General features: G+C 39.1%; 1 protein-coding gene across 1 annotated transcript in view; it reads right to left on the minus strand.

The window, feature by feature from the left end:
• Positions 1 to 12,239, minus strand: part of TAF1B (TATA-box binding protein associated factor, RNA polymerase I subunit B) — a 60,056-nt gene that overhangs the window by 8,293 nt on the left and 39,524 nt on the right. Inside the window, exons 9-13 of the mRNA XM_048845482.2 lie at positions 8,050 to 8,197; positions 4,702 to 4,879; positions 4,258 to 4,304; positions 815 to 905; positions 256 to 326 (exon numbers count right to left, since the gene is read on the minus strand). Of these exons, the coding sequence (XP_048701439.2) occupies positions 256 to 326; positions 815 to 905; positions 4,258 to 4,304; positions 4,702 to 4,879; positions 8,050 to 8,197 (535 nt within the window). The remainder of the gene's footprint in view (positions 1 to 255; positions 327 to 814; positions 906 to 4,257; positions 4,305 to 4,701; positions 4,880 to 8,049; positions 8,198 to 12,239) is intronic.

Below are 12,239 nucleotides of genomic sequence, written 5' to 3' on the forward strand. Positions count from 1 at the left end.
ATATCTTTACAGTAAAAATCCAGTGAAAAGAAAGCTTAAAAAATACAGGCTGCCTTTATACATAATAAAATATCATAAAAAGGGCAAAAGTTCAATTATGCAAAAATCCATTTCAAGTCTCTTGTAATATAAACAATGTATTCTGGTACTCTCATTCTAAATCCCTTTGATAAACAAAAACTTGAACAGGGAAAAAGACAAGAAAATATTCGTATTGTATTGCTCACATTGTTGGCTAAAGAAAATTATACTCACGTCTTTTCTTAAGAACCACAGATTTTTCCTTGGCTGAGTAGAATAGTGGTTTTTCACATTTCCACAGACACCTATCAGTGAAAGAAATACAACCTGGTGAAAAAATAAAAACCAGCACAACCATATCTAAACAAGAAAAGGCAGTCATTTCTCAGGATTGTTATTACAAGTATCCAATATTTTAGGAATAACCTCAAATTGGTAAGTGCCCAGCACCATTATTCACCACCGTGCATAAGAGAAGTCTCTCTTCAAACTGGTGGAGCAGGGCATGGAAGAAGTGCTCTTCATCAATTTTTCACCATTTATTGTAATCAGTTTTGATAGCTTTAATAATTCAGTCACTGGTCACAGAGAGTTTCCATTTAATTAATATGTCAGGCCAAAGTTCTAAGTGTGATGGGAGAAAGAGCACAAGGATTTATTAATTTGCTTTACTCCTCCAAGCTCGTGCGACAGAAATAAGGGTGAAATCCTGGCCCCACTGAAGTCAGTGAGATCACGATTTCACCCAAGATGTTCAACCTCAAAAAAAGTGAGGTACTGAACAATAGCATACCGGGCTCTTTCTTCATCTAATTTCTTCTGTTCCACGTCCACAGACTTCTTTATAATCTTGTACCACTTTTTGAAATCAAACCACAGGCAGCCTGAAGTTAAATCCAAAATTTAGTTTTAGGAAAAGTGATAGAACAAAATAAAATACAGAATGTTAGAAAGGTAGCAGCAGTTAGACCTTTAGCTTTCTTTTTAAATGGGTGTATTGCATATCTTAGACTCTAGATACCTTAAAAATAAATTATATAAAACAGCAGGCAGTGAAGAAACCTATAGGATACCATCAGGGATGTGGAGGAGCCAAATAAGTGGGAGTGAATTGTGTTTCTTTAACTCAGCTCATATAAACACTTTATACTTCTTTGGTTTTCACTCTTTGGCCCTTACCTTGCTGCTAAGAATAGCAGGAGTTAATAAGGCATTTAATAAGGCATTTTTTCCCCCTAAGCTCCAAGATTCATCCTCAAAGAGGTGATTTGATTTAGATTTAGTCCTCCCTCTCTATAGAATAAACCTTTCACCTTTGCAACATGAATTGGCCTCCATACATATAGAATGTGAACTGTTCAAAGGAATGATGAAGGTTGACTGGTCAAAAATTTTAGCTACTTTTAAAGTATTCTTTTTAATTCTTTTTTAAAGTATTCATGGGATTCTGAAAAGTTTAAATCAGCTCCCAAAACAAAGAAAAATAGCCTTCCCTTCTAGGCATCCTGCAAACAAAATGTCAACCATATTCCTCCAGCCCCTCCAAAATTCCAATGTCATATCATTGTTCCATATTTATGATTAAGAAGTGGAAGGTTGGACATATGACCAGGGAAGAGTATAAAAATATTGCTAGGGCATGTAGGAATGTTATCAGGAGGGCCAAATCGCACCTGGAGCTGCAGCTAGCCAGAGATGTCAAGAGTAACAAGAAGGGTTTCTTCAGGTATGTTGGCAACAAGAAGAAAGCCAAGGAATGTGTGGGCCCCTTACTGAATGAGGGAGGCAAACTAGTGACAGAGGATGTGGAAAAAGCTAATGTACTCAATGCTTTTTTTGCCTCTGTTTTCACTAACAAGGTCAGCTCCCAGACTGCTACGCTGGGCATCACAAAATGGGGAAGAGATGGCCAGCCCTCTGTGGAGATAGAGGTGGTTAGGGACTTTTTAGAAAAGCTGGACGTGCACAAGTCCATGGGGCCGGATGAGTTGCATCCGAGAGTGCTGAAGGAACTGGCGGCTGTGATTGCAGAGCCATTGGCCATTATCTTTGAAAACTCGTGGCGAACCGGGGAAGTCCCGGATGACTGGAAAAAGGCTAATGTAGTGCCAATCTTTAAAAAGGGAAGAAGGAGGATCCTGGGAACTACAGGCCAGTCAGCCTCACTTCAGTCCCTGGAAAAATCATGGAGCAGGTCCTCAAAGAATCAATCCTGAAGCACTTACATGAGAGGAAAGTGATCAGGAACAGCCAGCATGGATTCACCAAGGGAAGGTCATGCCTGACTAATCTAATCGCCTTCTATGATGAGATTACTGGTTCTGTGGATGAAGGGAAAGCAGTGGATGTATTGTTTCTTGACTTTAGCAAAGCTTTTGACACGGTCTCCCACAGTATTCTTGTCAGCAAGTTAAGGAAGTATGGGCTGGATGAATGCACTACAAGGTGGGTAGAAAGCTGGCTAGATTGTCGGGCTCAACGGGTAGTGATCAATGGCTCCATGTCTAGTTGGCAGCCGGTATCAAGTGGTGTGCCCCAAGGGTCGGTCCTGGGGCCGGTTTTGTTCAATATCTTCATAAATGATCTGGAGGATGGTGTGGATTGCACTCTCAGCAAATTTGCGGATGATACTAAACTGGGAGGAGTGGTAGATACGCTGGAGGGGAGGGATAGGATACAGAAGGACCTAGACAAATTGGAGGATTGGGCCAAAAGAAATCTGATGAGGTTCAATAAGGATAAGTGCAGGGTCCTGCACTTAGGACGGAAGAACCCAATGCACAGCTACAGACTAGGGACCGAATGTCTAGGCAGCAGTTCTGCGGAAAAGGACCTAGGGGTGACAGTGGACGAGAAGCTGGATATGAGTCAGCAGTGTGCCCTTGTTGCCAAGAAGGCCAATGGCATTTTGGGATGTATAAGTAGGGGCATAGCGAGCAGATCGAGGGACGTGATCGTTCCCCTCTATTCGACATTGGTGAGGCCTCATCTGGAGTACTGTGTCCAGTTTTGGGCCCCACACTTCAAGAAGGATGTGGATAAATTGGAGAGAGTCCAGCGAAGGGCAACAAAAATGATTAGGGGTCTGGAACATATGAGTTATGAGGAGAGGCTGAGGGAGCTGGGATTGTTTAGCCTGCAGAAGAGAAGAATGAGGGGGGATTTGATAGCTGTTTTCAACTACCTGAAAGGGGGTTCCAAAGAGGATGGCTCTAGACTGTTCTCAATGGTATCAGATGACAGAACGAGGAGTAATGGTCTCAAGTTACAGTGGGGGAGGTTTAGATTGGATATTAGGAAAAACTTTTTCACTAAGAGGGTAGTGAAACACTGGAATGCGTTACCTAGGGAGGTGGTAGAATCTCCTTCCTTAGAGGTTTTTAAGGTCAGGCTTGACAAAGCCCTGGCTGGGATGATTTAACTGGGAATTGGTCCTGCTTTGAGCAGGGGGTTGGACTAGATGACCTTCTGGGGTCCCTTCCAACCCTTATATTCTATGATTCTATGATTAACTAGAGTAATGAAACATAGCACAAAACCCCCTGTTCTGTGATTTGAGAATAAGTACCTCTCAATTTATGCCTGAACTGTACCACATATGCATTTAAGCAACATACCTAGCACCTGCTATCCCATGACAAGAGGCGTAAGTATGATGTTAGTAAACAAGTATTGTACAAGAGTTATAAGAATTCCAAACAGAACCAAGGTGTGGAGTATATTTCAAATAAAACATGCTTAAATAACTAATTTTTGAACATACAAGGTATTGTTTACTCCAAAAAGCAGTGATGTGTATATTCCATGAAGAACAAAATATACATGATATAGCCAAAACTTTTGAGCTGTATTCAAAGAATGCAAGAGCAGAAATAACAGAAGCTATTAAAACTTTAAATATTTTTCAGAAAAAAGTGTATGTTTTGTCTTAAGTGGAAATGTTTTACATTTCTATCTAGTCTAGCCCCACATCACAAATTAACGTTTAAAATTTAGTTAACAGTTAATACTGAAAATGTACATGCTAATGTAGATCCAACAACTCTGCAAATGGGCTTCTAGATTTTTAAATTTACCACAAAGAAGTAATTGATGCACCATAAAAAACTGATGAAAGCCAAAAAAGGAAAAACCAAACACATTCTTAGGGTCAATAAGTCCATGCCCTACCTAGTTTAATTACAAAATTTAATTTTAAAAATTATATTAGATTCTTTCCACTGACATATTAAGTACCTTCTTTGTTCTTTTGATTTCTTTTTCCAGCCAAGTTTGCAAGTAACCTGAAAAAATATATATTTATCAGATGGATTGTTTTTTGGAATCATACTTTCCACTTCTGAAACTTTCAAAAAAAAAATATTTAAAACAAAACCGCTGACACCAAAAATTCCACCCATTTTAGCCTTAATCCTATCTTTAAAACAATCAGATTTGGTTATCAATACAGTCAGCTGAGATGTGAACTACTGCTTACTTTTAAACTAAAATTATTAGTTAGCTAAAGGTACAATAGCGTTAAATAATAATCATGAGTTATAGCAAGAAATTGACATTGGCTATTATTGAATCTGCTTTCCATTCTTTGGGCCTGAGTTAGCGGTTTAAAAAAAGTTTTAGTGAAATATGAGAAAATTTGGGCCCTTCTGATGTGAAAGTTTGCTCATAAAACATACTTACCATTCATACTGATCATCTAATAAAAATAGTAATTTGAGCACCACTATAATGATGGCTGCAGCAAGAACATCATATTTTACTTTCCTTGCTGATTTATTCACAGGATCAAGTGTCAGAAAGTCTGTTTCTCCAGCATTGATCTTTTTTACCACTCTGCAAGTCCAGTTGTGCAATTCATCTCATTAAGAAAAAAGTAAAGTAAAATATTGTTAAATGAGCTGTACAGACATGTTAAATATGCCAGTTTCTAACACCTTATAAATACACAGATTTTTTTAAAATACAACTTTTTACCAATATTAACTAAATTAACCTTCAGAACACTCCTATGAGGTAGGCCAGTATGATTTAAAATATATACTATGAAATAGGGAAGAAAAATTACACTTTGAATAAAATACTCATTGGATCCTTTGGATGGAATAATGATGTTGCTAGGCCACCCTGGTCATACCCTAAGTATGGCAGATCTTAAATACATGTTGTACAACCTTTAACTTGTTTGCAGAATCAGGGTCTAACTTTACTTCAAGTAGTCCTGTAGATTTAAATAGAACTACTCCCAGTAATAAAATTAAACGTGTGTAAGTGATTGCAGAAACAAGGCCTGAAGTGACACAGTTTAAAGTTTATAATGCTAATCTTAACTACTCTCTGTTTAAACCACAAAAGGAAAGAAAGTCAAAGACATCAATATTATTCCAACACCAGTTGTACTGCATCTGAACAGTCCAATATTACTGTATACTTATTTTCACTGGTGCAAAATCCCCACATTTCTTACCTTTCCAGTTTAGCAAGAAACTCAGGAACTGATTACATCATCAGATTCCAAAAAGATTAGCAATATCTTGCTATATTCTGACTGAGTACAACATTAGTTCAGCTATACTTTCTATTTCCACAGCAGCTATTGCTTGTAAGGAGTTAAATTAGTACAAGACCTGATCTTAATTTTCCAGTTGTCACCTTCATACACAACACTAAACACACAGAGACTATGCATCAAACCACTAAAATCCCTGAAAATAAAAATGTTACCAACAATAGCATCACTTACACAAGAAAGTTTCAATATGTTTAAATAGTGAATAATAAAAGAAAAAAATGACTTCTCATAATTCAACACTGTCCCAAGGGGATATTATCAATTCACTGTAGCCTAAATCACATAATATATTCCCACCCAGCTTCCCCTCCCCCCCAAGTTTTTTATTAAGGCAAAGTTACAATAAAACATTAATGTACTACAGCATACATTACTTATTCAGGATCAGATTAATATTTAAAGAACCTGGATAAAGCTTCTGGATTCCAGGTTGGAAAGCCCTCCCTTCTCTGAGAAGGCTAGAAATGGGTAACCAAATTTTTAAATACCTATCCTCTTTTTGGTGATTCTCGTGGTACAAAAGCTTTTCCATTACAAGGACAGTCCATATTTTACTATACCACAATTCCAAAGGAGGAAGGGTCACCACTTTCCAGTAACATGCAACCGAAGTCTAGCTGCTAACAATAAAAATATATTTTGTCATTTTGTTTAAAATGTAGATTTCCCGGAGCAATAAGTAAGCAGGTCAGGAGATCTTTAAGAAGTTGGTATTCTGTCATAGGATTAATTTCTTCAATAATTTTCTCCCAGAACAGTCTAATTCCTGGACACAATAACATGTGCAGTATTTTCCCCTTTCCCTGCAAACCCTCCAACAGAGCACTTCCCTAGGAGCAAAAACAGGATGGATCTTAATTGGAGTCAAAGGCCACCTACACAGTAATTTATAAAAATTTTCTTTATGAGCTATCACAAAATAATGTGATGTTACATATAATGTAAATGCTACACAGGCACAGAATGATTAAAAGATGGAATATCCAGTCTGGAATTCTAGCTCTAAATGTGAGCTTTCTTCTTTTTACACATTCAAATGTGACCGTAAATAAGAACTGCAAGGTCACACAGTGAGAAGAATTATGAGCTACACAAATTGAAGATGTATATCCCCTTTCCCATACAGAGACACAGTCATCCAAATCAATTTCTTTGTCCAAATCCCTCTCCCACCCTGTTATTCCTTTTTCAGATAGTCACTAATTCTTTTTATGTTAAGTTTTATTGTAGATTCCATTTGTTGCTCCTTTGTATACTAGTATTAAGAATTGTTGTATTCTCATAAAATATCTGATACGTATGAAAAATAAATTACCATTTCTAAACTATTCAGTGAAAACAGCCATCTTGACTAACTGGGCCACTTGTGATACCTGCAGCATAGAAGCCCAATATATACATATATGCTATATATATTGGGCTTCTATGCTGCAGGTATCACAAGTGGCCCAGTTAGTCAAGATGGCTGTATACTAGTTTCTATAGTCATGTTAGATAATCTTGAATGTTTACTATTTAAACAAAAAGCATGGAATGTTTACACAGCACTAATTCTGATGTTAACTCAGAAATCAAGCAAGTCAGAAACTGATTTACAGTCCCTGACACTGTGACCCCAGAGAACTAGAATCACAAGGTACTTTTCATTTCAGTTTGTAAATACTGAGAAATCTCCAACTGAGCTTCAGATAGTTGTACAGAGAAAAATGGGATTATTTCTTTTAATTTCTTTGACCAGATTTTATATATTTTAATATAACTTAAATTGAAAACTTACTGAAATTAGTTACAGTTGCACAGAAAATAAGTCTCAAAAGTCACTTTTAAAAATGAATACTAGCGATTCAAATGTATGTCAAAACATGTTTACATTGAGATAAAGCAACAGAAGCAATTGCAATATGAACTCCCTAAAAAACAGAGTTTAAAGTGGAAATCATGAAGCGTCCCCTAACTACAGTGGCACTCAAGAACAACCTTATCAAAATTTATATATACAATGAACATCAGCTCTCATGAAATTAAAAATGAGTACCACACATAGGGCTTGATCCTGCAAAGTGCTCTCCTCCAATCCAGCAAAGGACTTAAACACATGCTTAACTTTAAGAATATGAACAGTCCTAAGGACGATTGGCAGGACTATTTACATGCTTAAAGTAAGCATATTGTTAAGCACTTTGCTGGGTCAGGGTGCTCAGAACCTTGCAGGATCAAGCCCATAATAATTATTTTAAATATTCAGCCAACTTATTAAATTATTTCTGTCGTAATTATCTTTGGAGTTTCATAACTAAATGTTAAGAAACTTAGAAGGAAGAGGGGAAGCACTGTCATATCACTATGATAAGGCTGGTATGTGAATAGTTCATCAGTTCCTTTGCTAGAGAGCCTTAGCAGTTTTAGAGAATACAAAGGCCAAGGTTTAATTAGACGGTAAATTTAAGAGGCGTATTTACCAGGTAAGTTGGCTTCCATCAGATATTTAATGCACAAGATGTTTGGATGAAGAAAGCAGCTATCAGTTATAGCTGGAAAACGAGGCAAATCTAAAAACGCTGCAAGTTCAGACATCTTGTTATGCACATCTTCATACACAGGCCAAGACTGAAAGACAAAATAGGTTTAAAAAGTTTCTTCTGTTTTGTTTTTAGATTTTACCCAGCATCTTTAGCTATCTGTTTTTAATTCAAATTCTACATTATTGTTATACAGAAACATTCATGCCCTTCCTTTAGCACCTCTACAAGCATTGGTATGTATTATGCAGGATACTCTTTGGAGCTGGAACCTTGTTCATAACATGTGTTTGTGAGGCAGCAAGGTTCCCCAAAAAAATAAATAGATCAAAAAAATACCCTAAAGCACTGCAAATTTAGCATGAACTCTCAAAGCTAGATGGATAACAATCTGTAGCTCTGTACCATAACTTCAGACAAAAATCCCTTTCAAATTTCCATACTAATTCATAGAAATAATCTTGCAACTGTCTCCTTTCGAATCTATTAACCACATGAAGAAAGATTTCCAAGCTTCCACTTTAACATTAATTCTAGATAAAAACATTACTTACGATCAGACTCTTACTTGGTCACAATGAGCTCAACAGGATTACCTGAGGAATAAAGAACATAAAGGGCAGCAGAATGTGACCTTATTTCTCAAGAGAAACAAGGTGGGTGAGATATCTTTTATTGGACCAATTTTTGTTGGTGAGAGAGAAGTTTCTGAGCTTATATAGAGCTCTTCTTCAGGTCTGGAAAACTTACTCCAAGTGTCACAGCTAAATGCAAGGTGGAACAGATTGTTTAGTATAAGTAGTTCACATATATTTCAAGGGACCATTCAAGGTAAAGTGGCCCATTACCATCCCTCCAGTCACAGGAACAAAAGGAAGGAGATGTGAAGGGTTGTTAGTGAATTACAGATTTTTGTAATAAGCCATAAATCCAGTGTGTCTATTCAGTGCATGATTTTTATTGTCTAGCAAAGTTATGAATTTAAGCTCCCAGGCTCATCTTTTGAAAGTGTTGTGCAGGTTTCCTTGGGGGATGAGGACTGATAGGTCAGATACTGAACGATCACTTTGCGAAAAGCGTTCACCCACAGATGGGGTATTTTTTGTCTTATCATTTTGCTGTGTGAGTTCATTCATGAGTGTGGCGATTAGGAGTCTAACTACACATAGTTGCTATTGGAGCATTTAGTGCACTGGATAAGATATGCCAATCACAACATGTGGTGTATGTCTTGAAAGGTGTGTCATGAGGGGTGTTTATCATTGTAATAGTGGAGATGTGTTTGCAAGTTTTGCATCTGTTGTTCTGGCAGGGTCCAGCGCCGTTTTGAGTGGACATGTTCTGGTCTGTGGGGACCTTGCTTCTAATGATGAGTATGGAGAGGTTGGGTGTGGGGGGTGTTTGAAGGCCAAAGAGGCGGTTCAGGAAAGATTTCTTTCAGGATGGGGGTCTTCATCGATCACGGATTGAACTTGTTTGATGATACCCTATATGGGTTCCAGTGTGGGGTGACAGGTGACAACTGGAGGTGGGCGATTGGAGAGAGTTTTATTTCTGTGTTGAAGCAGTTCTCTCTGGTATTTGGGTGGCCCATTCCATGATGTGATCTACTTCCCTGATGGAGCATCCTTGTTTGGTGAAGGCAGTTTTGATTGTGTTACGGTGTATATCCTGGACTTCCTCCTCGGAGCATATTCTGTGGATCTGAGTGTCTTGCTGTAGAAAACAGATTTCTTGGTGTGTTTGGGATAGTTAAGAAAATAAGAATGGCCATACAAGGTCAGACCAAAGGTCCATCAAGACCAGTATCCTGCCCTCTGACAGTGGCCAATGGTAGGTGCCCCAAAATGAATGAACAGACAGGTTATCATCAAGTGATCCATGCCCTCTCACCCAATCCCAGCTTCTGGCAAACAGAGGCTAGGGACACCACTCCTGCCCATATAAAGGTAGGTACGGTGATCAATGGGTTTCTTGCATATATTTGTCTCTAGGGTTCCATTGTTGAAGATGCTTATGGTGTCCAGGAAGTTAATGCTGGTGTGGGAGTGTTTCAGAGAGAGTTTAATGGACAGGTGGTAGTTGATAAAGTTGTGGTGAAAATCTAGGAAGGAGCTGAAGTCATCTGTCCAGTGGATGAAAATATCTTTGATGCATCTCAGGTGCACCATTGGCTTCATGGTGCATTTGTCCAGCAATTCTTCCAGGTAGCTCATAAAGAGGTTGGCATTTTGGAGAGCCATTTTAATACCCAGGACTGTTCCCATGGTTTGGGCAAAATGGGTTCTGTTGAATGTAAAATTGTTATGGGCGAGAATGAAATGGATGAATCTGGCGATATGTTTGGGGTGAATATCTGAGGGTTGTCCATTGTCTTGTAAATATTAGTGGCAGGCAGCTACGCCATCCATCATTGGAGGGATGTTCGTGTACAGGGAGGTGACCTCCATGGTAGTGAAGATGGTGTTCCGAGGGAGGTTGTTAATATTATGAAGTTTGTGGAGGAAGTTAGTTGTATCCTGGAAGAAGCTGACCCTTTGAGTGATGAGTGATTTGAGAATGGTTTCTATGAGTCCCAATAGTACTTCAGTAGAAGTGTTGTGGCCAGATATTGGACTATAAGGTGGACAGAAAGCTGGCTAGCTCGTTAGGCTCAAAAGGTAGTGATCAATGGCTCCATGTCTAGCTGGCAGCCAGTATCAAGTGGAGTGCTCCAAGGGTTGGTCCTGGGACCGGTTTTGTTCAATATCTTCATAAATGATCTGGAGGATGGTGTGGATTGCACCCTCAGCAAGTTTGCAGATGACACTAAACTGGGAGGAGAGGTAGATACGCTGGAAGGTAGGGATAGGATACAGTGGGCCCTAGACAAATTAGAGGATTGGGCCAAAAGAAATCTGATGAGGTTCAACAAGGACAAGTGCAGAGTCCTGCACTTAGGACGGAAGAATCCCATGCACCGCTACAGACTAGGGACCGAATGGCTAGGCAGCAGTTCTGCGGAAAAGGACCTAGGGGTGACAGTGGACGAGAAGCTGGATATGAGTCAACAGTGTGCCCTTGTTGCCAAGAAGGCCAATGGCATTTTGGGACGTATATGTAGGGGCATTGCCAGCAGATCGAGGGATGTGATCATTCCCCTCTATTCAACATTGGTGAGGCCTCATCTGGAGTACTGTGTCCAGTTTTGGGCCCCACACTACAAGAAGGATGTGGAAAAATTGGAAAGAGTCCAGCGGAGGGCAACAAAAAAGATTAGGGGGCTGGAGCACATGATTTAAGAGGAGAGGCTGAGGGAACTGGGATTACTTAGTCTGCAGAAGAGAAGAATGAGGGAGGATTTGATAGCTGCTTTCAACTACCTGAAAGGGGGTTCCAAAGAGGATGGATCTAGACTGTTCTCAGTGGTACTAGATGACAAAACAAGAAGTAATGGTCTCAAGTTGCAGTGGGGGAGGTTTAGGTTGGATATTAGGAAAAACTTTTTCACTAGGAGGGTGGTGAAGCACTGGAATGGGTTAATCATAGAATCTCCTTCCTTAGATGTTTTTAAGGTCAAGCTTGACAAAGCCCTGGCTGGGATGATTTAGTTGGGGATTGGTCCTGCTTTGAGCAGGGGGTTGGACTAGATGACCTCCTGAAGTCCCTTCCAACCCCGATATTCTAGGATTCTATGATATTATGGGTTCCCTTGTTTGTGTATCTTGGGAAGCATATACGCGTTCGTGGAGGATGAGTATGTAGAGTCTCTTGGAGTTGTTTGGGGAAGGATTTGATGAGATTCTTAAATTCCTAGGTAAATTGTTGTGTGGGGTCTTCTTTGAATTCTTTATAGTAGGTGGACTGAATAGTGACACTGGATTTATGGCTTATTACAACAATCTATAACCCACTAAAAACCCCTCCCCTCCCTGCAGCTGCTTCTCCTCCCGCTTTCTTTCCTCTGCTACTTTATGTTTCTGGCCCCAATTCAGCAAAGTTGTAAACCATGTGCTTATGTCTATTCATATTTAGCAAAATGTTTAAGTACATACATCACTATAGTGTCAATTTTAAGCACACGCTTAATCCAGTGCAGGCTTTACTGCTCTGCTGAATAAGAATGAACTGCTGAACTGGGGCCTCTATTT

This window comes from Caretta caretta, chromosome 3 (genome assembly GCF_965140235.1).
Source record: "Caretta caretta isolate rCarCar2 chromosome 3, rCarCar1.hap1, whole genome shotgun sequence".
NCBI classification, from domain to species: domain Eukaryota; kingdom Metazoa; phylum Chordata; order Testudines; family Cheloniidae; genus Caretta; species Caretta caretta.